Source organism: Anser brachyrhynchus (genome assembly GCF_964034855.1).
Source record: "Anser brachyrhynchus genome assembly, chromosome: 6".
NCBI lineage: Eukaryota > Metazoa > Chordata > Aves > Anseriformes > Anatidae > Anser > Anser brachyrhynchus.
Window position 1 is genome coordinate 14171279 of NC_137700.1, and position 27572 is coordinate 14198850.

General features: G+C 41.9%; 2 protein-coding genes across 3 annotated transcripts in view; one reads left to right on the plus strand and one right to left on the minus strand.

Annotated features, from left to right (window-relative positions):
- The window catches only part of PARG (poly(ADP-ribose) glycohydrolase), a 65469-nt gene extending 57515 nt beyond the window's left edge, over positions 1-7954 (minus strand). For both annotated transcript variants that reach the window (XM_080597858.1, XM_080597857.1), the window contains exons 1-3: positions 7642-7954; positions 5405-5471; positions 1912-2904 (exon numbers count right to left, since the gene is read on the minus strand). In XM_080597858.1, the coding sequence (XP_080453984.1) occupies positions 1912-2904; positions 5405-5471; positions 7642-7774 (1193 nt within the window). In that variant the 5' untranslated portion in view covers positions 7775-7954. The remainder of the gene's footprint in view (positions 1-1911; positions 2905-5404; positions 5472-7641) is intronic.
- A 39-nt stretch (positions 7955-7993) lies between these two features.
- TIMM23B (translocase of inner mitochondrial membrane 23 homolog B) lies at positions 7994-25783 on the plus strand. Its single transcript, XM_080597878.1, has 7 exons — positions 7994-8153; positions 8431-8489; positions 10980-11073; positions 11262-11346; positions 13676-13734; positions 16315-16425; positions 25150-25783. Exons 1-7 carry the CDS (start codon positions 8051-8053, stop codon positions 25263-25265), a joined length of 627 nt encoding a protein of 208 aa, XP_080454004.1. The 5' UTR covers positions 7994-8050; the 3' UTR covers positions 25266-25783.
- Positions 25784-27572: the final 1789 nt, after the last annotated feature.

A 27572-nucleotide genomic window follows, 5' to 3' on the forward strand; every position in this document is an offset into this window, starting at 1 on the left:
ACGCTGTTCTCAGTGGACCTTCCTACTCTTCTCCCTCCTGGACAGCAACCACACAGTTTGGCTGGACCAGCTAAGAGCCTCTTCACTGCAGCTATGACCATTCCTAGAGATCTGACTTTGCCTTAGCTGTATATCTGATGTGAAACCACGTTTCTCATGCAAAAGATAAAGTTCTCAGAGCAAAATGCAAAACAAGATAAAAGCCTATACTTTGAGGTCCTGTTTACACCCCCTAAATTCCCCTTAGCAAACTTGCTCCACCCTTGGATAAAGATGTTGTCCAACCTGTTCGCTGTGTCTCTGCATATGCCAGCACCTTCAGGCACAGACAATGCCCCGACCCAGCCGATCACTCGCAAACGGCGCAGCCACATCGGTGTGATGCTTGGTACGGGCCTGCTGTGCGTATCTGACAGCCAAACAGCGACTCTGGCAGAGCGTTACCCACTACTGATATCTGTCCCATACACTTCTGCTTCTTCCTCCCCAAGTTAAGATCTCAGCTGTAGACCTTGTCTAACGAGGACTCATCTTTGGAGGAAAGCTTTAGTATTTTCTAATTGCCCTCTAAGCACTACAGACCATACCACTACTTTGCAAGGTTCTGCAAGGCACTGGGGTTTATAACCTTCGTATCTTGATTAGACCCAGAACATCTCCACAGCCTCATCCTCTACCCAGTAATTATTCTGTAAAGCACTGTTAGGATTTCCATCTACCCACACAGCAAAAACTCCGTCAGTTTCCCTTCTCAAACGTGCAATTATGGCAACACACTACGTGCCTGCAAAGACAACTGCAGGCCTGCCTCTTTCAACCTCTGCTGCTTTGTTACAACAGCCACTACTTAATTGAGTGAAAATAATATTCACTAATCCCCCCCCCTTTAAACTTTATGACCACCTTTTCCATACTTTTCCAAAGTTTTCCATCCAACTTTCTACTTTTTATTTTCCAAGTCCACCCCCAGCCTATTCATCTCTCAAGATTTACCAAACGCAAGCTCCTCCCAAGAGGTAGCTACCCTCCAGCACCCTCCGGCTCAACTCCTTGAAAAGAATGGGCTCTGCTGCTACTCGCATCTGGAAGGAGCTCCCAACAAAGAGGTGCAAAGCTACCTTCTTGCCCTACCTTGGGACTTCAGAGACAGTTTACTGAGATAATTGTTTTTGGCACCAACGCACACTGTCCTTGTTTCCACTTTCTCTTTTGCTGTTTATTCACTTTCTCAGCTCCCTCTTGAACCTAAGCTCTTCAGGGCAGAGATTATCCTTTAGTCCTTATGGAACATCCAACATACAGAGTCCTGGGTCATGCTCAGGCTTCTATTGATGTAGTATCTAGTCACTAATCCTCCTCTCCACCAGATTATAAAGACCAAAAAACAACCACATCATTACAACTTCTTTCAAAAATGAAATTTTTCATGTTCATCTCAATCAGAACATTAGTAGCACTGCTGCTTCAACAAAATTGATTCAGTAGTTTGACAGCAGAGATAAAAACTAAAGTAAAACTATAAAACATCAGTTTCCCTTAATGTTCTGAATGAAATAACGAATGCTAGAACTATGCTTTGTAAAGCAACCCTGTACCACCAGCTGTTTTCAAGCATCAAATCTCATGATCTTAAATCACTTCTTCGATAAAGAAAATCGCCTTCCTACAGTATCTTTAATTCCCAGTTTTAACAAATCTCTAATGATTTTAAAGCAAATTGCACTGGGCAAACATATCCTTTAAAAAAAATTAGTCCCATTAAAAATAAATCACTTCAAGCTGGCAGCAGAGCTGTCTTTATGTCTTAACATACATTTTGCAATACTCTTTACACAAGCCTCTGAAGTTTATCAAGAGAAAAGAAATTTTCAAGTGTGAATCAAACAGATGAAGAGGCAGACAGAATGCTACCTTTTTTCCTCAATTTTAGGTATCCTCATGAAGTGAGACGTGATTTTGGAGTCTTTCTTCGCACTCGGTTTTGCACCTTTGCATTCTGATGATGTAGCAGGAGAGATCCCAGGTGATTTTGTATGCAGATCGTCCTCTTTGAGGGAGTTATCTATTCCCTCAAAGCCTTCACAACCCTTGGCAGAAAATCGTGACTTCCTTGACTCCAGTTCAGCATCCCCATACTGAATTCTAAAAGACTTGTTTATGGATTTGGACATACTATTCTCCTCTCGCTCATCAAGAAATGGGCTTGTTTCTTCATCAGCCTCTGAGCCATGACAGCTATTTTTAGAATTGTCTACATCCATTGGTGACTCTGGCTCACTTTCTTTCTCAAAAGCAGGTGAATCCCCTGAACTACTTTGGCATTTGCTCAGTTTCCCAGGACCCCCCAGATCAGGTACGCAAGCATCACAACCAGCGTCTGAAAGTGGGCTTTCTGGAACTACATCCCCTTCTTCCTGCTCACCCGTTAAACAGACCACATCGACAGAATTGCAACTCTTCGGCTTCTGCGAATTGCACGAAGCCACTTGTCCATCTATCTCAGTGTCTTTTGAAGAAAGTTTTGTATTTCCCATTTTCGAAGACCGGCCCGATGATAGCTTCCTCTGAGTCCAAGTATCACCGCTTTCTTCACAGCCTCTTTGAACCTGCTTGCCAGTTTTGTGTATCTGATCGATGTTGGCGTTTTTAAAGAGGTCTCCAGACTGCCCGACCTTCACAGTCTCTCTGTCCAAGATTGGATCTTTGTCCTCAGCCTCCCAGTTATACACGCTGCCTGTCTGAGGCAAGTTTACGTGCTTTGCACCAACTTCCACAGGTATTTTTTGATAATTTTGCTGACAAACATTCTCTAGCTTTTTCACATCGTGCTCACAGAAGTTTTCTTTTTTAATGGAAGTCATCTTGGTATTTGCTTCAGTATTGTTACTGATTTTGCTTTGTAAGCTGTGGAAGACAAGTAAAGGAATTTAATGTCTTATCTCCAAACGAAATTTTTTGGTTTTTGTTTTTTTTTAAAGGGAGTCGTTATAAGCATACAATAGGAAGTACAGAATTTCACCTATTACACCCTAAGTGAGCACTATCAGGACCCAACAAGTTTTACTGAAACGAAGAATGCCTATTTCCATTTAAAGGATCTAAAGGATGATAAATCAGTTGCTCACCCTAGTAATCTATTCCAGTCATTCAACATACTTGTTTTCAAATCAAATCAGTATTAAGTCTTTTTTGTTTGGTTGGTGGTTTTTTTTTTTTTTTTTTTTTTTAAGTATTTTCTCCAAATAAAAAGTTCAAAGTCATGATCCTCAACTTTATTTTTAATCAGCTAAATAGAGCAAGGGTAAGAACTGAATTTTGTAGCTATTCCCTCAGCACTACAAATTCATCTGCTAGAAAAGCAGGACACAGTAACCCACAGTCTCAACAATGTCATATTCCTTTCTTATTCTTATAAGCAACCTCTGCTTTTTATTCTGATTTTTGAAGATCTGTAATAGTATGGTATATTTAGATCTGAAAAGAAAACAATAAAAGACACATTAAATCAACTATTATTTTTAAAGAGAAAAATAACTTAATTTGTCCTGCACCAAGTCTTACACAAAGAATGGAAACAAATATGTCCTAACAATTTCAAGGGAAAATGCACTGAACTTCACATGATCCACTGAAACTTCTCGGGAAGGCACTGGCAAGTCATTTCACCTCTACATGCTAATCTTTGTGCCTGCTGACTGACGAGGAGAAATATTAAGATGACATAGGAATATTAAAAAAAAAATTGGCTAGTCTTGGTCAACATACCATTCCGAACAACACCTTCTCCTGAACATATTGTTACAGCATTTCATATGCAAACTAAGCATGTTAAACTTTGGTTATTGCCCTGTTTCCCCATCTACAATTAACAGGAAAATACACGATTATCACACAATCCTAAACTCAGCAACTGAAGAACTTAATAGATTCCCAAAGGCATTCATTTGCTTCAGGAATGAACAGAACCTCTTCTAAAAGAACACTGGACAAAAAGAAAGCATTCACACCTTTATCTCTGCAGAAGAGGAGTAAAAACAAACAAAAAAACATACAGCACCAGAAATACAGTGGGCTTGGAATAACAGATGATAACATGGAACTTATCCTATAGAAAAATTAGTTGGATTTTAGAGGCTTTCGTATTACAATTTACATTATCCCCACCTATACATTTGTTCCTGCACCAAAATTCTGATGAAGAAAAATGAATGTTATGTTACTGCAACCACCTCAATAAACGACTGCTTAAAGATATTGACAAAAGATGTTGGCAACTTAAGATGAGGTAAAAATCTGAAAAAATAGTGTGTTCTAATTCAAATAGAATAAATTACAATCATGCCAATAATAGCCATAGAGAAGAATGCTAAGTGTTTACATGGCTGCTTAACTGGTTAAAACTGACTAGGCTTTAGTCTGTCAGTGAGACTGAGGAAGGGCATTTAAAAGCAACACTCTAAAAGGAACCTGAAAGAAGAAAGATTCACTTCCTCCTTAAGCATCCTTTTAACATCTTTGCAACTGTGAGCCTGTAACCAAGCCCTCCATACTTCTGTATTAACCATATTCAGAAGTTTTCCTGGGTTTTCTTGATCATTTTAGCACTGCTAATAGACTTTGATCTCTAATGATTATCAAACACCAACAGAAAATAAACTTGCATATTTATAATTTTAATGATGGAAAAGTGATATCTGATATTTGTCTGGATTAGATAGTTACATTCTTAGGTATCTCATTCTAATGTTATATTGCAAACATTGCTCCATTAATGGGAAAAATATCCTCATTAAATGGGAAAATATCCTCAAAACTTTAGCTGGTACCATTCAACAGTATCACTTATATAGTATCTTTCAGTTGAATGCACATCTGAACACCCTGTAATTTCTGGTAAAAAAAATATATTAAGTTACATGGTGTTACACAGTCTAACCAGATGAACCAAAACTGACTTTTGTCTGTAAATTAACAACAGAACCGAGAGATGAATACAGCCCAAATCCCCAACTATTACTAAGTTATGTTAAAGCAGAGCTGTTGCCTAAGGACGTAGCCTGGTAACTCGAGCTAACTTGATCTAATGGCAGCTGCCACTGAAAGCAGCAGTCCCGCTCTGCCTTCCCCTGCTGCACATTCTCACCTATTCCTTTGTGAGAGCAACCAAAACAGTGAGGTGGTTCAGAAAGCTAAGTCAGCAAAACAGTTTGTTTCGGTAGAGTCTAATTAGCTTTTTGTAGTGAAACTGTTGGGCAGTTATAATTAGGACAGGAGGCATGGCACGGAACACAGCAGAAATGGGATTGCTTTTTTCAGTAGTCAGCTGTACTGGCAACCTGCACTCAGCTCTCCACAGACCCACTCAAAGAACACCGCTCTTGAACAAGTATGTTGTGCATTTTACCTTTTAGACTCAGTCGTCTTGGGTCCTTTATTCTCCAGCCAAGTGGTAATTGTCCGTTGTTTACAAGCTGAAAAACCACAATCCACTACATTATTACATGAAAAATGATAAAATTGCAACACAATTACATATGAATAAGATAACTCGTATTGGATGAAGATAAAAACATCTCCATTAGGTCTATTATTGCTAGCATAGGGAGTATTCAGACACCAATACTACTAAAACTACATGCGATGCAGTATTTCATCTGTAACATCGTGAGCAGGTACAGCTTTAAAAACTCCAGGCTTGTTCTTTTTATTCCCCTTCAACACACTTTTTAAATAAGGTTAAAACTGCACCGTGAATCTCTAGATTTAAAGAAATGGCAACCTGAATTTTACAGCTGTTATTATCACCATTAATTATTGCCACCAATACAATAAGCCCTGAAAGACTTATGTGGGATTTCAGAATGAAGAAGTGACAGTACAAAACTTCAACAACAGCAAAATCTATTGAGTACACATCCTAAAAGATCCAGCTGAGAACTTTATTTATATGCAGCATCCTGAGAGAGACTTAATATAAAGACTGTGCATATTACAAATGACCACTGCTGAAAAAAGGACTTATTTTTCCCCTCCAACCATAAACCGTTGGTAAAGCCTATTGATGTTTACTCCCCTAAACAGCAACAACACATGAGGGATGTTTCTGTCACGTTCACTACCAACCACATCGATCACGTTCACTTTGACCTGTCTCACCTCCATGAGGCTACAGTTCAGACAAGCTTTCAATAGAACATCCCATAAAATAATTATGCAGAGACTCTGGAGGGTTGGGTGGAAGAAAAAAACTCAAAGCAGTTATTTCACAACTGGAAAGTAATTTTCATTAGTATAAGCAGGGTTTCTTTTTGTTTTGTTGTTGTTGTTCAAACCCAGTTCTGAACATTTGGCAACTGGCTTCAGTTCCCTTTCTTTCCATTTGCCAGGTGAAGTTATCTACCTGCAATTTCTGACTTACAAGGTGTTTCCTCACTGCCGTCAAGCAGGCAAGTAAAACTAGTTCCCCTGTTGCAACAGTAGATTTGCAGAACCTAAAAACCAGTACAACAGATTTAGCTATACTGATTAATGGTCCCTAAGGAAAGGCACCCTTTTACTGCTAGAAGTTGTGTAACATAGGTAACTTAGGCCATAGGCAACTTCAGGACCTCGCTTTACAGACACTTTCCCTAACAGTCAAGACCTTGAAAGCTTTTCCACAGCTGGTTATCAAATATTTTTATCAAAAGTATAGAACTTCTAGCACAAAGACAAAATCTCCAAAAATTATCTAAGTAATTTTAAGCTGTTCCGAAACAAACAATGGTGCAAAAACTGTCACCATGTGAGACAAGGTCACTGGTCAAATTCAGATCAAAGGCACAAGCATACCTGTGCCACAGAGAGGAAAGAAGGAAGCCAGATAAAACAGAAGAGCCATGTTGAAACAGGGTATGAATAAAAACTCTCCAAAGGCAGCTGACTAACTTTTGAGGTACAAACTTGTGTGGAGAAAGGCAAGCTTATTACTTAGCGCAGTAGACAGAAATGATAGCAGCAGCAGAACAGAACAAAATGGCTTTGGCTTGTTGGGTGTAAAAGTTCAGAGCATTTAAGCCCTGCAGAGAGCAAAAATGTAGGAGGCAATGAAAAGACAACAAATGCTTACCCCCAGTGCAAACAATCAAGACTTAATCTTTCATTTTTTTAAAGCAATATCTGAATTTCTATCTGAGGTTCCCCAGTTGATTCCCACAAGACTAACAAAGCATTCCTCAGAAACCACCAGAGGAAAACAACTGGATTTTTGAAAGACGATTCTCATTTACCGCTCCGTAAGAGTGCACGAGTATAGCCTCAACCTCCCATGCGCTCAGAGCAGCCTCCCAGGTACTTGCTACCGGGCTTTAACCCAACTCAGGTACGCTGCAAGCTTAATTTCTTTTCCTTGCCTGCGTTCCTTCCCGCTCCTGACAGGAGTCCTTCCCTCCGAGCCACGCTCCGGCAGCGCGGCGTGCAGCTGAGGAAGGCAGCCGGAGCCCAGCAGCCCCCCCAGGCGGGTCCGTCCCGTCAGGACCCCCAGCGCCCCGCCGGGAGGCACCGCAGCCCGCCGCTCCCCCGGCACCCCCAAGCCGCAGCCCCCCGCTCCCAGGCGCCCCCAGAGCTCGCTGCCGGGCAGGCCGGGCCCCCCGGGGCACACACCTCTGTTCCCCACGGCGGTGGCGGGGCTGCCGCCGGCGGAGCTGCTGCCCCCGGGCCCCTCCTGGCGGGGGCCGGGGCCGGGGCCGAGCCGCGCTCTCTTCCCGGGGGGGTCCCGCTCGCAGCCCGCGCTCATCCTCGGCGGGGCCGCCTCCGGCCCGCCAGCGGCCGCCGGGGCCAGGCGGCTGCCGCCCCCCGGGGAGGGCGAGACGACGGGGCGGCCGCTCTGCCCCTCCGCATCCTCCGGGCTCGCCCCGCCGCCGCCCGGCCGCTGGCCTCAAGGAGCAGGGGGCGCCGCCGCGGCCCGCAGCAAAATGGCGCCGTCACCATGGCGACCGCGCTCCTCCCCGCCGGCGGCGGCCGCAAAGCGGGGCGGCTTTACGGCAGCGGCAGCCGCGGGCCCGGCGGCGCCATGGAGGGCGGCAGCGGCGGCAACTCCAAGGGCAGCGGCCTCGGCGGCCTCTTCGGCGCCGGCGGGGCCGGGTACTCGCACGCCGACCTGGCCGGGGTGCCCCGTGAGTAGCCGGGCGGCCGCCTGCCCCCCTGAGGCACGGCCGGGTGGGGGGCGAGGGGGTGCCGGGCTCAAGATGGCGCCGCCCGCTCCCTCAGGCAGAGCCCGCGCGGCGCGTGCGGGGCTCCCGGCCCCGCTCGGCGCTCGGTGCCCGGCCTCAGGCAGCCCGCACCCGCCGCCCCCCGCCGGCAGGGCAGCCCTTGTCGGCTAACGGGGCGGGTGGGAAGTGATGGCAGGCCGCGGTGACCAAGTATTTCTTTTTTTTTTTTTTTTTTTTCCAGTGACGGGAATGAGCCCCCTGTCCCCGTACTTAAACTTGGACCCCAGGTATCTCGTGCAGGTGAGCACAGCGCGTGGTTGTGGCGAGGCGAGGCGGTCGCGTGCGAAGACCTCAAAATGCCCGCAGTGCTCTGTGATGCATGCCCATCTTCAGCCTTTGAAAGAATGATTTTTTTTCATTGTTCCTACTAAAAGCTTACAGTGCCGTAGCATCTAGAAGAAAACCAAATTTAATATAGGTAAGACAGCTGTGTCAGCGTGCTGCTATTGAACAGAAGAGGCCTTGCTTCCCCTTCTCTGCCCCTCCAGGCATACAGGCCCAGCACTCCTTGCACAAGTCAAGGCGTTTGCGCACCCTCCCCTGAGCCCATCCAACCCGCAACAGCAGCCAGGAGCTCTCCAGTGCACATGGGTTGGCATCCTGTACTGTGGCGAGCTGAATCAGTTTACAGAGATGTTCAGCCAAAACCTGATACAGGCTCTGTAAAGATAATGTGCTGTCATCACAGCAGCCGTAAATCTTACACTGCTTTTCCTATGTCACTTCTCAGCTGGAATGAAGCCATTACGAAGTAAAACTTTGGGTTTTATTCTACAGAATAACATGGCTATTGCACTAACAGCTTCATATTAATTAACATGATGGCGTACAATCTACTATAAGAAAAAAAGTATTTAAAAATTGTTTTCCTTTTTCAACAATATTTACCAAAGGCTGAAAATGTTCAAGTTAATCCAATAAGGATGCATGTCAATGACTTTATTTATATATGGCTTATATTCTCTGTGAACATGAAATTTTGCAGAAGTAGCACTGAAGGTCAACAGTTGCATAGTATCTGCTAATCCGTGCCTTTTGTTTCATGGTACACTGGGTTACCGCATCTTTTGTAAGTGGAAAGCTCTGAATGGGGCAGTGGGGGCTGTTTTTCTATTTCTTTCACTAAAAGCTGTTCTAGTCAAAATTACAACATAACATTCCTATAATGGTAGGCAACAAGGGAAATGCTTCTGCTTGAAAAGGATTCACTGGCACAATTATCTTGCTTGCTGTTGTTGAGTAGTCAAGAAAAAAATACCAAGAGATTTAGACTTCTTCCCAAAATACCCTCCAAAGTCATCTTATTTAGCTCTTGTATTTAAAGAGCATCACTATACTTTCAAAACACTGAGTGAACAGTTCTCCCAGGGAAAGCCAATGTTTTTGTTGACAATTTTAAATTTTGATCCTGCCCTTAAAGGCCAGGAATGCTGGCCATAATGAATGCTACAGTGGTGGTACTCATGACCTTAAAACCCACTTTCTTTGTTAATTCATTAATGCAGGTGCAAACCAATGTATTTTCTGCAGTGCTTTTGTTTACTTCATCAGGCATCCACTGTAAATGGGCACAACAGTCTGCCACAGAACTAGAGGATGGGTTTCCTAGGTTGTAATCTCTGCAGAAACAAACATTACATACAGTGATCGCTCAGTCTCCACTTTCCGGAGAATAGTAAAAACTGTAGACAAATTGCTAACTAGTGTATACACTGCATTTCTCCAAATATATAGCTAAATATATTACAGGTTCAGTTTATTAATACTATATTCACAATTTTAGAAGCTGCATGTTCATCTGTATTACAATCCACCCTTAGTGCCAAGTACGGACTAAGAAAACTAGTTAGAATGAAATTACTTGAGCCTGCAGTTGTTGTGGTGATGCACCAATTAAGAAGGGGATGAATAATACCATGACTAGAAAGCACAGAAGCATAAAAAAAGATTTTAATGCTTAAACACCTTATCAACACATGCGCATCTTGTTAGTGTCTCATAATGAAAGAAGTGCTTTGGCTGACCATACCTCTACCACATGCTAATTAGCAGCAAGTTTCTTTATCAGTTCATCTCTTTAGACTAATTAGTTTTATAAGAACACAATCTTGTCCCTATGGAAGAAAGACAACAAGTGAAAAACTACCAACCTCACATTTTTCATGCCTGATCATCACTAGTTTTGAATGCATTCTTTGCTTTTTCTTTTCCATTTCTTCACAATAGGTCACATATCTGAGTGCAGGCAAATACTTTCTACAGTACAAAGGCAGTTTTCCCTTTAATGTCAAAGCAGTGGGAAATCTTAAAGCATTACTGCATCAGTATAGGCTGCTCAGTGAGGAACAGCACTACACAGAGAAGAGGAGGGCCTTTAAAGTACAGTGGGTCTTGTATTGCCTGCTTAAAGCTAATAATAAATAAACAAATAGTTGTAAAAAAAACACAGAATATGAATTTCTTGGCTGCCTGATGCCATCTATAAAGTTATGATATCTGGAAAAGAAAGAGCACTCAAATCAGTTTATAGTTTTGAAGTATTTCTGTTCTTGCTAAAATAAATAAGTTGCATATTCCATTTGAATGCTACCGTAGACAACAGGTTTCCAGAAATACTTGTTGTATCTGCTTTTCTTTTAGTGCATTGCATGCATTTAAAAAAAAATAGTGGGCTACATTTTAAAGCAGGTACACTTCAAAAATACAAAGTTGTTTGTTTTCCCCCACCAGGATACAGATGAATTTATCTTGCCTACAGGAGCCAACAAAACTCGGGGTAGATTTGAGCTAGCCTTTTTTACCATTGGAGGATGTTGCATGACAGGTAAGTGGTCATGTTTTTACTTTTCCCAGCCGTCCAGATGACACTGATTACAGCAGTAACTAGAGATCTTAAGTGTCTCTTTCTGCAATCTTTATGCATAGTCTTATATAAACAATTATTTAACTTTACACTTTGAATATTCTCTGCCTGCTTCTAATGCTGTTCTTTTTGTTTCTTCTGGCAACTAGGGGCAGCGTTTGGTGCACTGAACGGTTTGCGACTTGGCTTGAAGGAGACTCAGAATATGGCATGGTCAAAACCTAGAAATGTACAGTAAGTGCCTTACTGCAAAATACAAAGTTCAGCTTAGTACAAAGTTTTTTCTTCTAGCTTGCACAAAGTTAGATCTGAATAGGTTGCAAAAATAAATGTATTTTTTGTGTCTTTAGTCAGGGCAAATGAAAGTCAGTATTTGTCTACATTAAGTTATGAAACATTTTTAGTTATAAAGTTGTTCAAGGTTTTTGTTCTCATTTAGTGACAATTGGTATGTTCTCTGACTTACCTTTAGTATTTGAGACTAGGTTACTACTTCAATATTTACTGGAAATCTACTTCAACATATAAAAACACTTATGACTTGGAAATACTTCCAGAAGAAATACAATTTGGTTTGAGCTACTTCCCCCTCCCCACTTATTTAAGAGCAAGTTCTCTGCATTCCTGAACTTTTCAAAACCAGAAAGAGTTAAAGAAAAAAAAAAGGGGGGGGGGGGGGGCTGCCTGGATTTGCATTAGAGATGGCATAACTGTGTGTTACTGAGCAAGTGTTGCATGGTACAGGTTTTTCTGGATCACAGCCTCCATGAACACTCACGGCATTCCCATGTTGTCACTTTCTCTGATACTTTGAAATATTGCAATAAAACTGGGAACACGTTTTTCATGCAGTATGCTACTCCTAGAATTATTGGCAGTTTAGACACAACTAAGGTAACAAGTGGCTGTGAGGAAGCCACAGGAAACTAGAGAAGTGAAATAACTGGGGGAAACCGTTTCCATTCTTCCGAAATACTTTGGAAAAGGGAATTTTAGAGGAGGAATTCAGTATTTCACAGTACGGTTTGTACTAGCTGTGCTCTTTTTAAAGTATTGAACCAAAGTATTTCCACTAGAATTATATCTCTTTTGTAATGTTCTAGATAAACAGAATTGTATCTTATGCATTCATAATGAGCTGAGTCAGACAAATACCTGTTGTCGAGTGTGACTTTGGTGGCTCCAGCCCAGCAGGTGGCAGTCAGTGCCCAAGCTGCTGTTCAGTAGTCCTTGCCCTTTAAGGGAAAAGGCACCTTGAAGGTCATCATCGTCTTGAAACGGTGCATTAAGTTCCATGTTTTCCTAATCAGAGGCAGGGAGGTGACATGCATATCTAGATTTCCTTTAAGTTTTATCCTTAATGTATGCTTTTTTTGAAATTTGAGTTTTGCTACTAATCCCCCATCATCGGATACCTCATGGTATGTCATGGATGTTAAAGTTAGAATTTTCTCATCAATTCTAAACTTAAGGAATATTGACAAAAAAGGACTGGGGATTATAATTAGAATGAAATTATCAATACCCCAGTCTCTTCGGTATTCTTGTTTCAAAGTGAAGTTTTCGATAATCATTTAGTTCATTATCTAACCACATTCAGAAATGGCCTGTGTCTGCTAATGAAAGTTATAAAAGAGGAAAAGTAGCAAGAAAAGCTACTTCAGAATACTTCTGATGCTAAATCAGAAGGAACACAGTGCATGATACTTTCACTGCATTAAATGATGCACTAAGCTCCAGTGGTAGTCAGCTGTCCAGGGCAGCGCAGTGCCTGTGATGGTGTTACACTGCTGGGAGATAAACGTCAGTCACTTCTTCTGGCTGTTGTCACCGTTCTGGAGACAGCTGAAACCAAGGAGAAGTGGCCTTGTGCTTCCATGAGAGTGTGCTAAGGGCTTGCTATCCCTCTAGTGCTAGTCCGGAAGCATACATGCAGAAATTTTCAGGGTACCTTGCTTTTGCTGGGTGCTGCCTTTGACAAGTGGAAGCACAGAAGGACTGCCTCTTTTCCTCCTGATGTGCTTTTTTTTTCAAACTTGCTTTTGATATCTACTCCATTTTTTCCCTGACACACGATGCCAGTTTTGCTTGCACCTTCTGGAAGAGCACTCTAGCTTTCTTGGAGCTCTTCTACCCAGTTAAATCAGCATAAGCATATCAGTCATTCCCAATAGCTACATAAAGTCACTGCGTAACAAACAAGGTACTAAGGTTAGAAAGTCATTTGTAGGGAAGGGATGGGACTCTTGGTATGGTGCAAGTCTGACTTGAAAGAAAGATTTTCTTCTTAAGACTTGACAGGAATAAATATTTGCCTCGAGTATTGCATCCACTGTCATTTGTAGTATGCGTGATAGAGATTGTACTACCAAGTTGTGTGCTTCTCAGCGCTGCTTTGTTTTGGAGGACTTTTTAGTTCATTTTTCCAGTTTTATTAATAAATGTGTAAACACTTTACACCTGCCGTTCTAAACCTTATAGCATTAATTCAATGGCTTTGGAGACTCCTTCAATGTAAACACAGAGTATTAAAGCTTTTAATACCTTTTAAACTCCCTTACAGAATTCTAAATATGGTGACAAGGCAAGGAGCATTATGGGCCAACACTTTGGGATCTCTGGGTAAGTGAACTTGTTATTTTATGGGAAAATAATTTATAAAGATGTAACTATTTGAAGGCAAAGTGTATCCTTCTAAATGTTCCTTATGACTTCCCCCAGGAAAAAAAAAAAGGCAACTTTTTCTTTAGGACATGAGGGTGTTTCAGCAGACATTGGAAAGGAAATTAAAGGCCAAAATTGAGTTTTAAGCACAAGTAGCCAGAAGCCTATAATTAGAAAACAATAGTTTTAGCATATTAGAAACAAGAACTCTTGCTATGGAATAACAGGAATAACAGGAATAACTGAAAACTGTAGGCAATGCTTATTTGTTATTAAGTTTTAGTTAATTTTACAACTTAAGGCAAAAAACATGATTTGAATCCTTTTGAAGTAACCTTAACAACCTAAAAAGATTTTGGTCATATGAGCAATTGCCTAATGTGTGTCTCCAGTTAAAAAGTCAAAATGTTCTGTGAAAATAACGTGATAGCAACTACAAAGATCTATCCTTTTTATGGTGGGAGCTTAGGCAGTAAAATCGCTTATGATTCAACCCCACTTCAGATCTAAACGTTGCTTATAACTAAGATTAAATTAATACTGGTTAAAAAGGGGCAAAGAACGATCAAAAGCCTGATGTGAGAAAGAAACTTCTCTGTAGACTGAGGTTGGGGAGTGGGAGAGGGGGGAATTATGTAACTTGCCTCAGAAAAACAACTTAAGAGAACTTCATAAAAGTCAATGGAATAACTAATGCCCTAGAGAACATGAGCTCTTTGGTTTATATTCCCCTCCTGCTCCCCAATCTTAAAAGAACAAATGAGGCTCAGCTACTTTGAAAGGAGAAAGAACTGATGAAAAGAAGTTACTTTGAAGTAGACTAATGATGGGACTCATTACACCATAAAGTGGTAATGGAAGAAAAATCATTGATATTTTAAAACAAGTTAAATCATATCATAATCCATTCTAGAAATATTTTAATTTTGAAAAAATACAAAGCACAGGCTAAGTTGCATTTATTACATTTTTTTCAGTCTTATTTGTAAAGAGTAGATTAGCTTGATGCTTAATTCAGACATCAACTTTTGAGGCATAATGTAGAGGCCACGGTTAGAGGTGGGATTCTGGACTACAGCGAGCATGACAATTTCCACAGGAGATGTGTATTGTCTAGTAGTTTTTTCTCTTTTTTTGGGGGGGAGCCTGGGGTGAGGATTTTCTATTTCAACTCTAATAAAAACATGTCTGAAAAATGAGATGCAGGGACACTGCAGTTCAAGGTTCATGGGTAAGTGACACATTAACTGTTTTTTTCAGCTGTGTTTGAAGAAAGATTACTCAAGAAGATATTTGTGCATTCCAGTAACAAATTGTTATTTTCCTTGTAAAGCATGAGCTCCCAAGTCACAGGGTTAAGTAAAACTGATATGTTGTGAGTTGGTTTGAGCTCTTCCTTGTCCTGGTTACAAGATATCTTTGAAAAAAGCTGAATTATTTTTGCATATGATTTTAATTCTGCAGCATTTCTGTGTCTCAAATTCCTTTTGTCCCTACTGACAATTTTTGTCATTCTGTTCCTAAGCAGAGGTAGCAACACCTGTATTAATGTGGCTCCTCCTTTCCCTCATTGTTTATACAACACGCTACTAAGACAAGGAAAATATCATGGCCTATGCTGCATGAAAAAGATGCTATTGTCTCATTAACTTTAGTATAGTTGCTTATGAAGAATTCATAGCAGAAGTAAGGATTTGAATTCTTGGAGGACGAGGGCTGAAAGTAGCACAGTGTCTTTTTCACTTTAAGACACTGACCTACTCTCCTGTTCTTTGTAATCATGAAACATAGTTATATCACAGGATTCCTTGTGGGTGGATGGGGGAGCTTCTCCTTTCTTCGGGAAGCCTAGTTTATATATGCATACATACTGGAAACCCATACATTTCTCCCTGTAATCCTCTTGGGACAGTCCTCAGAGTTCTCCCAAGCCTCGGGACAAAGTTCTCATATGAGGCAGAGGTGAAGCAGTTGTATATGTCCAATCCTATGCAATCTAATAAGCATTTATACAGGAAATGTAGGCCATTGTTGGCCAGTCCTTGATACCATAATCTGAACACTACACCTAAAAAACTTGCATTGCATCTTGGTCATACGTGGATAACAATTTATCCTTTTATGTAGAAAACATTGAGTTTAGTAGTGTCATGCAGAGAGCAATATAAAGCCTGCCAGTACAGAGTTAAACCTTCAGAAGGTTTTTAAAACAATTGGAACTAGGAAAATGGGCTTAAGCTTCTGTCAGTACTCTAGATCATCTGTTTGTTGGGTCTTGAGGTAGCATTTTTCATGATGTCTAGTACTAATTTATACTTTATAACCAAATTGCAGCTAGAGAAAGAGAGATCATCTGTGGAAACTAAATAGGGCTGGAATAAAAACCACAGACAGGATATGGTAGAAGATTCTCACCCTTTAAGAAAACAGAAGAATCTCTGCATACTCTAAGTAGTTGCACTGACCCTGAATTCTAACCCTTACATCTCAGAGAATGGGACTTTTAACGTGAATTTTTTAAATGCTTTCCTTTTCCAGCTCTACTTTACAGTGCATTTGGAGTCGTCATTGAAAAAACACGAGGTGCAGAAGATGACCTGAATACCATAGCTGCTGGAACCTTGACAGGAATGCTATACAAAAGCACTGGTAGAGTGACAAAATATTTCTAGTTTTCCTCTTGTTCTTTATTCCTCTTTTAGGATTACTGTTAGTTTTCATAAATACTGCCTTGTTGTGATAATTGAGATAAATGTCATAAATGGTATGTTAGGTACAGAACTGGAATGTAGCTTTTTGCTTTATGTCACTTGTAGCGAGTTTTGCCTTGAAGCAGTCAGGCTGTGGTCTGTGTATTCCTCACCTCCCACCCCAAGTCTACCCTTCACTGTGGATGGCAATTCCCATTCCCTTGCATCCACTAGCAGACTTGAGAGTGTTGATTTTTATTCCTGCTATACCTGAAAAACATGGCTAAGAATGAGCTGGGTACGTATTTTCTGTGATCTCACTATAAATCTGAGTAAACACTAGGCTGTTTATTCAGTATATAACAAACAGAGAGGCTTTCAGGATTATCGTTAGGTCTGTGCAAGTCTGAAAGAAAAAAGTTGTATGAAGTGCAAGTTTCCCATCAGTAGTCTTAGCTGTGTGAAAAACATCTGGGTTATGTCTCAGTTATTTGCTAGATTCAGTGAAGTTAAGTGTCTTCTTTCAGACAATTGAAATTATTTATGCAAGAAAAGAAAAGAAAACTTAGATTGATGATGTCAGATTGAGGCTAAGCAACAATCAGATATATTAAAATAAGGGGAGACTGTGGCCTCCCCTAACCCTACATGAAATGCTGATATTTGTCCAGTGCAATCCTAAATAATTTGAGACAAAATTACTATTGAAATGAGAGTCAGTTAAAATCACTTGCAAGGAAGGTAAAAAAAACCACAGTAATTCAAATTTAACACTTAAAAAATTAAGAGAAAAGTTTTTGGTAAACCTGAGTTTTTACAGATTCACATCATTCAAATATGCAGAAAAATCAATATATTTGTAAAGATATTACTTAGTTGTTTGTGCAGCTGTTGCCTTATGGTAGGACTCTAGTCTTTGCATAGTGATCGAGACCAGCAAACAATCTTATTTGAGAACAGCATGGATTTAAGGTTAGCTGGCTGATGAATACTGAATTGTTTGCAGAAGAGGGGCCTGAACTGCATCAGCAAAGCTTCTGTTAACACACATTCCAGGCTCAACAACTGGAGAAATGTGTTTTGTTTTTAAGAGGATTACTGGGTACCACAGATTGACATTACTGTGAGAAAAAAAATACATGAATTTTAAGCATCTCAAAAGTTAGGTTGTATGTTACTGAGGAGATAGTTCTACAGTTAACCTGTGTGCTTTTGCATACCTTAGTGAGCCTTAGTGTCTTAGAAACGTTCCTGAATGTCATCTTTATATATAGAAAAAGAGAGCATGAGAAATCTTATTTTCTTGTACACCTAGCCTAATTAAAAGCAGAAGTAATTGGCTTGAGCAGTCTTATAAGCGCTAGTTTGTGCACTTAACCTTGCAAGAGCATATAACTCTCTTGTAATGTTACTTATTTGGAATTCCATGAGTGATGTGTCAGGTTGCTAACAACAGCAGGATAGGTTAGCAGTATCGAAGTCTAACACTTTCTGTAGCAAGTTGTCCTTGAGGAGAATTGCCACCTTGCACTCCAGAGGAAGCTTCCCCTGTGCCTTTCAGAAGCATAGAAGTGGCATGATCTGCAATGTCTTTTGGTGCTGTGTAACCATGCATAAGTACTCCTGTCACATGCCATCATCTGACAAAAAAATTCCTTCCCCGAGCACAGTGGGACTTCTGTTTTGTAACACAGGATCTATTGAGGTAATAGTCACGCTGATAAAGGTAAACGTAGTGAATAAGTCTGTGTTCGTTACAGTATTGTATTTCAAGTATGCCTCCTACTTACAAACTGCAGTGCACAGGAACTAAAATGCATTTTCACCATATACAGGGAATTTGAGTGGCAAAGTAATCTTGAAGGTAAAGCATTAATACTGGAAGTGAGAAAGATACCTACATCTGTTTGAAGAGCTGCATTCCAATCTTATTTTCTTCTTCTCCCCCTTCTCTGTTTTACCCGTCTTGCTTGTTCTCCCGTGCTTCCTTTCCTGTCACCTTATACCAGAGTACCATTCCTAATTCAGTATGGTAAAGCTTCCTTTTAAAAGCTATGCCTTTACCCAGCGTCAATACTTACATCTATAAAGCCTGAAATACTTACAGCCGTATGCAGATGATCAGTTCATGTCTGTGGTGTAGATTAAGCTTGTAATCATTGTGTTACGTGGAATGCCATGTTATACTGGCATTAAAAAAGAAAAATTGGAAAGCTGAAATATTTCTCTTATAAACCCCTCATTAGTTTAGTGACAGCCAGAAGCTCCCACAAACACCCCCTATCAAATCAAGGCTATTCTGTAATTCAAAAGGGGTGGACACAGAGCTGATAGAGGCAGTGTTGTTCAAGCACTCAGATTTTCCACTTCCATCATTTCTGTTTTGTAAGAAGATAAGGAATGTGTTTAAAAAGAAACTGTATAAAGCAAACCAACTTTTTTGTTATGACTTCCTAGCTTGTGTTTAAACATAGCACTGATGGAACAAACATCAGCAATCCTGCTGCACAGAAAAAAAAAAATCCCCTTTTGTGTATAATACAAAGCCTTCCTGAGACTGAGTTTCTGAAACTGAAGTGATGAAGCCTTTGGTGAGGGCAAATGAGTGGACAGAAAGAAAAGACTTCTTGAAGGTTGAGATTTGTTGCCCAAACTGGTCCCAGTTTTCACAATTTGTCCTGGCAGAGGTGTTAATTGTTACCAAAATGCTAGCAGTCAAATAAAACCAGAACAAAGGCTTTCTGAGGCACCCACACTCTATAGCCATTAGTTTGCAAGCAGTTTTGTGCAAAGCTACCTAACACACACAGCTTGTGCACAAAGATAGAAGCACTAAAAAAAACCTGCAGTGAGGACTGAAGTTCTGCCCTCCTATGTTCATTGGAAGCAGGGTTAGTCACTGAAAGTTCCCCCATTGCAGGTGAGTAAAGCAGCTCAGTCCCCAGGGCTTCCGATGGTCCTGCAGTGAGTCAGACGCTGTCAGCTCCCCGCAGTTAGCATTAACGTGGAACCCATCTCGGGCATGGCTTAGGTTAACAGATGTGTTGAAAGCAGAACTAGTTAGAGGAACCTGGAGGCAGCACACCTCTAGCTTTCACACGGGTTGGAAGTGAAATTTAATACTAGGATTATTTGCTAGCTTTTATCCCAAATGTAGCATTACCGAAGTACAGCGCTAACTGGCTATACTAGACTTTCCACGTCATGAAAGCTACGCTGCAAGCTCACGCCCAAACTTTTATCCAGAACTTAAGAGTTTAAGCGATGGATGAAAGAAAATTCTTTGTGTTCTCTTGTCAGTGGCATACAAAATAGTGTTGCAACGTAGCAAAACTGAAACAGGGTTGACTAAATGGAAGTCTGATTCCCTAAGTCCACCAGGATGGCTTTTCCTTTTAATCAGATGTTACTCTTTATTCTTCAGCTTCAAACCAAGGTAGAAATGAAGGTCTGTTAGTACTGACATCTTTGAACAAATACATATTTAGCTCTTGCGTACCTTTTCAAGCTCTTTTCTAAATCAAGCATCTTTCATTTTCTCATTGTTGTGCTAGACTCTGGAAGTAGCAAAACCCAAAGAGATGCCTGTCCCTGTGCACTATGCCACTCTTATTCCCCCTCACCCATCACGATGATGCACGTGGTTCCAGTCATGTCACAAAGGTACAGGGGGGTAAGGGTCCTACCCGCCTTCTCAAGCGCACAGTATTGATCAGTCAGGAGGAAAGGTACTGAGCCAGGTGGGACTTTGGTCTGACCCAGGGTGACAGGCAGTGGTTTCTTACTCAAACTCCCGACAGGGAGTTCACTGAACAGAAAAATTAAATAACCTTTAACTCTTATCTGAGCATTACGCAGGTCGTAGCTGTTCTTTTTCTTAGATTTTTTTTTCCATTGGACAGCAGAGGAGATAGGAGCAAGAACAGACTAGTCCTTTGGACTAATTAAATTATTTTGTTTACTGTACTTCTGTGCAGTAGGAAACTGATAGGATTTCTCATGCTTTTGCACAGCAGATGGTACATCATTTAGTATAAAATGGTTCCCATCTGAAGAGAAACGCATGCTGGCAATAACTGAAGGCAATAGTTGTCATTTTAAGACCTCAGAACACAACTCTTAGAGTCAGTATATCACGAAATAATTAAGAAAGGCTAAATATTATATTGCTAGCAGTAAAGTCTAGACAGCTAAGGATCAGTTTTGTGACTGCAGTAGGTAGGAATTGAGGGCAGTTGGGTAAGCTAAGTACATCTAGAGCTATAAGAGTATCTTCCCTTTGGGTTCAATCTATTTTTCTTTCGGCGAGACAGGCTTTTCTCATTTTTGTTTGGGGAGGTAGGGAAGACAGGGAAAGCAGCTGTTTGCAAACTGCTGCAAGTATGGCACTGGGATATCTTAGTTTTCTGCATTATTTGGAGAAAATCAAGTAAGTGGTTCGCTTCTGAACTTGAAGCTTTATGTCAGCCACTTAACAAATGAGGAGCCTCTGTTAAAACCTCCTTTAACATCATAACAAGTCTATAGGACTATTAATCAAATAGTGCCTAGTGAAAGGATTTTGATTCAGGTCTGAAGAAGAGAGCAAGATAAGGGCAAAGTCCAAGCAGATGTTAAAGGTAACAGCTTGTCAAGGCCTTTTTTTTTGTTACTTGAGAGTTAGTGTCCAACAATACACGTGGCCACTGAGTACAGTGCTGCCTTCAGACCAGATCTGCTAAGCAGAAACAACAAACCAAGCTCTCGCTGCTCCAGAGATCTGCAGGCTTCGCGCTGCCTTTTACAGTAACTGCACTGGTCTCCTGTAACTCAAGTGCTGCTGGCTTCACTCCGTAAGAACATGGAATTCTATTGTGTGCCATACAACTTCAACAGCTTTAATAGCTCTGAACTTGTAAATGAAATGGTAAATTCTTCCATTTTTTCCTAGCGTGGTCTTCACACCATGGTTGCTACAGGAAGTTTTCCCAGTTTCAGACTCTTGTTTCTGTGTTTTAACTGAGGTACTGTCTGAGCTGCAGCAGTTTGAAAATAGAACATGTTTCTCTGGAATGTTTCTTGTTTCTGAAAGGAAAATTATTACAGTTTCCTCGGTAATTTCTGAACCCACAGACTTGGCCCCCACTTATAAGATGTCATTAAATGACTCCCATGGGGCAGCAGAAGGATACTCCTAGAATTTTCTCCTGAAATGGGACCACCCACAGATGTTCAAACAAATGTCTGACGGAAGGTTCAGAGGGTCCGATTAGCTACCGCTGTGCTTCAATTTGGAAGCAAAGCTGAGGTTGCCTTGTACATCTGGAAAATCAACCCCTTTAAGTCATTTTAAAAATACTTTTGTTCCTAGAATCCCTAAAGGAAGGGAAGCTGTTTGCATTCTGAGTATCGGAGGGAAAGGGAAAGCTAATCATGTCTTAGCTGTCACAGTTCTTTTGTATGGCATAAATATAAGAGTCTGGGTTTTCAGTTAAGGTATTTCTAATGTTCACCATTGGATGTTCTTGCTTTAAACATCTCGGGAAGTGACAGTGAAGTAACACGTTCTGAAAATAGAGGCAGTAAGGTCCTAAACCAAAGATTTTGTCTTTGTTATGTGACGTAGGTCATGGTTTTCCTTACTGTGAGTCAAATTCAGTGTTAGAAGTGGTTCCTGCCATGAGAAATGCAAAGTTGTGCCGTTAGAGTGTGGAGTCATTGCAGTCTACTCTGAAACATTTCACAGGCACAGAAGAGGGACAAAACTCCGTGGTGAAAGGGTGCATCAGCTACAGCCAAGCAGCAAACTGAGTTGTCATTTAGAGAGCATCAGATGGTTCTTCAAAAAGCCATAGCTTCTCAACTGTTGTGAAAGTTGCCCGATCTCAAAAATACCTGCTTTCACAAGTGTCTGTCAGCTGGAACTTCAAGTTATCTTACTCCAACATGCAAGATTAGAGGCTTATAACCACATTTCTAGCAGGGTTTATCAAGGCAGACTTGGTATCTGAGGCTTGCAGAAGGTGACTGCAGAGGAGGGGTGAGAACTTGGTCTATCATGGAAACACAGCTGAGATGGGAGTGGAGAATTTTATTTTTTTAAACACAAGGTAATCTTCGCAGAGGGCTTAACATTTCCTGCCCAGCGACTGGGCTGCATTCTGCAGTGCATTACTGTTTGATGTTTGCCACAGACCTGGAGGTTTTTACTCAAATGCAAATCTAACCAGTTATGGAAAGGAAAGTTCTTTCTTTAATCTTTTTTTTTTTTTTTAAATGTACTGTGGGTAGCTCAGAGACCAAGTTACAGGGCGGGTGTGTTTTTTTTTTTGGTAAAACTTCATAGCAGAAACAGAGAACCTGGTAAGACACATTTCTCCTGTGGTTCCTGCTTGGATTTTTTTCCAAACTAACTCGTAATGCATCTAATATTAACTGCACAAGTTTATTTTCTATTCATGAAAGGCTTCCACTGAAACATCTTCAGCAAAGTCCGAGGTACCCTGAATTGCCTACAGGACCCACAGAATGCTTCAGGCCTATGCGGTTGAAACTTTATAAGTGGATTTAGGGTTGCCATCATCACCTGGTGTACTGCTCATAGCACAAGGAAGGTGTTAGTATTGCCATATGCTGAAGCCATCCTAGCAGCACCGTGTCCAAGTCTGTATGGATGCTAGAAAATGGCTCAGCTGTCCGAAATAAAAATTTCGGAGACAACCCTAACTTCCCAGAACCTGAGGCAAGGCTTGATCAGCCTCCAGTCTACCTTTCTTCCATGGGAGGAATACAATTTCAAGATGAAAGGAGGGAAATTGGACCTAGAGGTCAAGGAAAGGACCTACAGTAACAGCCGTAGCCCTGTACTACGTTGTGCTCTGTGAGGATGTTCACATTTCATGCATTTCCCTGTATAGCTTCAAGGGGGTAGGAGCCCTCTTTTGGAAGTTTCTTCCATGAAGAACTGCTACTTAACATGAACAGCAGAAAATCAGGCTAATGTTTCATTCATTTTTCCCTGCAATGTAACGAGCGTTTAGTATTTTTATAGGTAACCCCACACATTAGTGTTGCACAAAGTGTCCTTTAAATGTCATCCGTGGCTTTTTGCCAGAAGCTGTTTGCAGCTGGATAATCCTGTGCACACCATTGTGTACTCAGCTGCAAGCCCTTCACGTGAAAAGCTTTGTGCAACAAAACGAGGATGAGTTATGAAAAGCTGGCATCTATATTTGAGTCCCCCCTAAATCCTGGTTGAGGCAGGTAGGTACCTCAGTGGTACGGCTTTCCTTACTGCTCTGAGCTTTGCCTAGAGCTGTTGAGTTCTCAGCAGTTAGGGCAGCAAACTCAGCTAGGCTTGTACCCCTAAAAACCCAACTCACAACTGGTCTAGCAGTGAAGTTTCTAAGCAGCATAGCCAGCTGTGACCTCTAGTACCAAGTCCAAGCACGGTTGTTCCCTCTGCAGCTTCCTGGTTTCGCTGCATGCCCAGGCAAGGCAAACTGCCTTAACAGCTCCACTGAAATCCATTTAATCTTGCAGCACACGTAAGGCTGCCTCAGTGTAGCTGCAGCCAACAGCTTCCTGCCACACTACAAGCCTAAAGGCAATCCTGTGAGACAATTTATGGCCCATAATTTGGGGGGGGGGGATAAATCACCAATTGCTGGGATGCATTTCCTTTCAAAGATTGAGCAGCTTGAATCCCACCATCAGTTTTACCAGTAAAGCAGGCAGGTTTTATCTAGCTGTAAGCTGAAACCGTCCTTGTCCTATATACTGTACACATATCTGGCTTGCTTAGTTTGGGATTGGTAAACATTGCAGAATCAAAACTCAGTGAAGTTTCCCTAGCGTTGGAGGCTCATATGCCCAGGTGTTCCCAGAACACACTGCTAACTGCACCACAACCTGACCAAGGTGCTCCCTGCTCCTAAGAGACAGACACATTCTGCTATTTAGCAAAAGCAGCAGAGTAGAAGTCTCCCTTCACTGCCGCTGTGCATCACAGCTCTCTTAGGGGTCAGATGGAGTTGTGATGCCACCCGACTCCCAGCTCCAGTCAGGTTTACTGGCTGCTGGTAGTAGCCAAGCTCACACTATATTTTTACCTTCACAACTTAAAGAAGGTTAAGGTTTGAGTAAGCAGCTTTAAGAAACATGTTTGTCTGTGTCACTCAGTTTTTGCCTTTGGAAGACGAGTTTGAAGATTAATAGTAATAAAAATTGAAAAAGTTACCCAGTGTATGCCCTAGTAAATTCTTGCCAGTTAATCCCTTTCATCTCCCCCCACCCCAAGGTCTTAAAATTCCCAAAACACAAAAGCAGCAGTAAGGTCTGTCTGATGGCCCTCATGACTCTAGTGCCTAAGGTCATGTCTACAGCAGCTCCTGTTGTGGTCAGTTATTACTCTCTCAACTGTTCTGTAGTGGTTTGCTAAGACCACAGTGCCAATACGTCAGCAGGAATTTGATAGGCAGCCATACCAGCAGAATTAGTGTCAGGATCAGGAGTGACCTCTCCTGAGCTTGGGAGCTGGTTTGATGGGAAGGTGGAAGTCTCACAGGTACCCTTGCTGGAAGGTCACTCTAAAAAAGCAAACTGGTGTTCAGATGTTTCTGGATTTGGACAACTTCTTGGGAGTTGCTGTAGTTAACCATTTCTTGGAAGCAACTCTAACAAGTTTTAATCTTTTTCTTTTCAGGTGGAGTACGTGGGATAGCACGCGGTGGTATCGCAGGCCTGACGCTCACTGGCCTCTACGCTCTCTACAACAACTGGGAGCACATGAAGGGCTCCATAGCCCGGCAGTCCCTCTGAGCAGGGCAGCCAGCACTGGACGGAGGACATGGTTGCATAGTCACCAATCAAATCAGTTGCAAGACCTGTCTGGTGCCCCTTCCTATTTTATTTACAATTAGCGTCAAACTGAAGGAAGCTACGTTGGGAGGAACCTCTTGACACCATTTGGCTGGACTGGCCCTTTCCCTCCTGCCAGCCACTTGCTGGAGGCAGCAATATTTGTTGGACCCGCGAGTGAGCAGAGTGGCCACCGAGACAGAGTCTCCCTGACATGCTTGCCAGCTAGCCCTGGGCCAGAGCTCCACAGCATGCTCGAGTCCCATAGCTGTACCTGCTGCGCTGCCAGGTCGGTGGGGTTGCGTGTACCACCCCGACAGCGCCGCGTAATAAAGTCTGTGTCCATAGAGCTACGCACTGCAGTCCTTGAACACCCAGAGCCCTGAGCAGCAGCTGGCACAGGGCAAGGCTTGGCGCTCTTGCAGCTCAGGGTAAGCTGTTAAAAGGGATACTGTAATTAATAAAAAGGGTGGTACTTATGCAGCAGTTTTTCTATGCTTTGCTGTTCCTGCTGGTAAGACAAGGAGTGACTGTTCCTTAGTTTAGCTTTGACGGACTGATGTGATAGTCATGAGGGAATTGGGTGAGAGGAAGTGAACTAATGAGCTGATTGTCTCCTGATGTGCGATGGTAGTGAGGCATACTGGGCAGGGGCTGGTGGACCCCGCTCCCTGACTTGTAACAAACACAGAAGTAGTTGTTTTTGGGTGCTGTACCTGAAAATCAATAACTGTTGCAAGACCGCTGTCATTAGGTTATAAAAACAGGTAGGTCTTCTAGGACCTTAAAGCTTGTTCAGCCAACAATCAGAAACCAAGAAATAGAAGTACTACTCTTGTTTTCTATTACAGGATTTATAATTAATGCATTCCCTTCTACCTTCCTAAGTAGTATTAGTAGGTTATTGGCAAGATAGAGAGTTGTGATACACCTACACATTCTTCAGTGTAGGAGTGAAAGCATGTACAAAGTATTTTTTGCAGATGAATTGAACGGTGATTTGTGAATTAATTTGGTAGTTAAAATTATTGTATAAAAGCTCTTTAAGTTTTTACATAGGGTAATTAAATAGGTGTGAGATAATGCAAAGATAAGAGAAAAAGGCAAGAAAGGTACTGTACTGCTCAGTAGGTAACTTAATGCAAAGCTTTTGATAATTATGATATATCCAACAAAACAGAAACAATAGGGCAGTAGAAAAAAAGCGTTAGCACCTACCTTTCTTTCTCTGTCAAGAAGCCTTTCTTGAGGAGGAGAGGTCTGAGACCACCTTTTTATAGCAAGCTTCCTAGCTAACGAGCTTTCACAGTTGAACTCAGGTAGCTTTGCTTGCTACCAGCTCAAAGCAGGTGTTCCATGCCAGCACTTAATTAGATGTAGCATAAAGGAAAGAAGACTGTTTCCTCGCTGGCATTGTCAATGTTGTTGAACCTTGCTTATGTTCTGCTTTCTTTCAGTAGGTTGCATATCAGTGTTGTGGTGTAAGAGTTAGACCGCCTAGCGCATACTCTTTTCAGGGCTGTACCACCAGAGAAACTGTTGTCCTACCTGCAGACTGCAGAAAGGTGATTTGGGTACTAGCTGTGGGACGTACTGTGGGACACAGTGGGACGTGAGAAAAATGCATGTTTTTTTTTCTCCTGGCTGCTTTTTCTCTCCTCATTGGCATCAGAGGGTTCTTCCCCTCCTGTGCTTCTTGGTCTCATTTAATAGGATTTGTACTCCTATGCGCTTAACAACGGAGGCTTGTTGACCACTTCTGGGGCTGATGGCGGAGGAGGATTGCTTTCTAAGTGTCTGGAACTTTGCAAGGTATCTTGTAGTTTTGCTAGAGACTTTTTCAGGAATGAAATGTGACCCAGGAGCTCTCTGCTCCTAGCTGAAGTAGGAAAGCTGTGAATTGTAGCAAATGGCTTTCCTCCTTCAGCTGCGCTGTGGATAATGTAGGAATGAGCTTCTGCGTTAAAAGATGCCACAGCCTCAAGGCGACGCTGACTCATGAGGCAGCTTAGTGTGTTATCTGGTCTGCAGTCACCTCAGGTTTCCTGGAACTGCCTGCCTCGGGGCAGAGCTCTGTGTGTTCTCCTGCAGTAGCTTTGTTTCTAAGGCCATTAAAAGCTTTGGTTCGTAACCTGTTTGCATGCAGTGATACTTAGCTTGAGGTACCAAAGGTAACCGTAGAGGCAGCAGCGAGGGAGCTGGCTCTGGGGCTGAGCACTTGAAGTCAGCTCTGGGTGCAGCACTGCGCTCAGACAGAGAGAGAGAGCA

Coding starts and splice junctions, on each gene's coding strand:
- TIMM23B (XM_080597878.1), top strand. CDS start 8,051: ATGGAGGGCGGCAGCGGCGGCAACTCCAAGGGCAGCGGCCTCGGCGGC. Junction 8,154..8,430: donor CGACCTGGCCGGGGTGCCCC/GTGAGTAGCCGG, acceptor TTTTTTTTCCAG/TGACGGGAATGAGCCCCCTG. Junction 16,426..25,149: donor AATGCTATACAAAAGCACTG/GTAGAGTGACAA, acceptor TTTTCTTTTCAG/GTGGAGTACGTGGGATAGCA.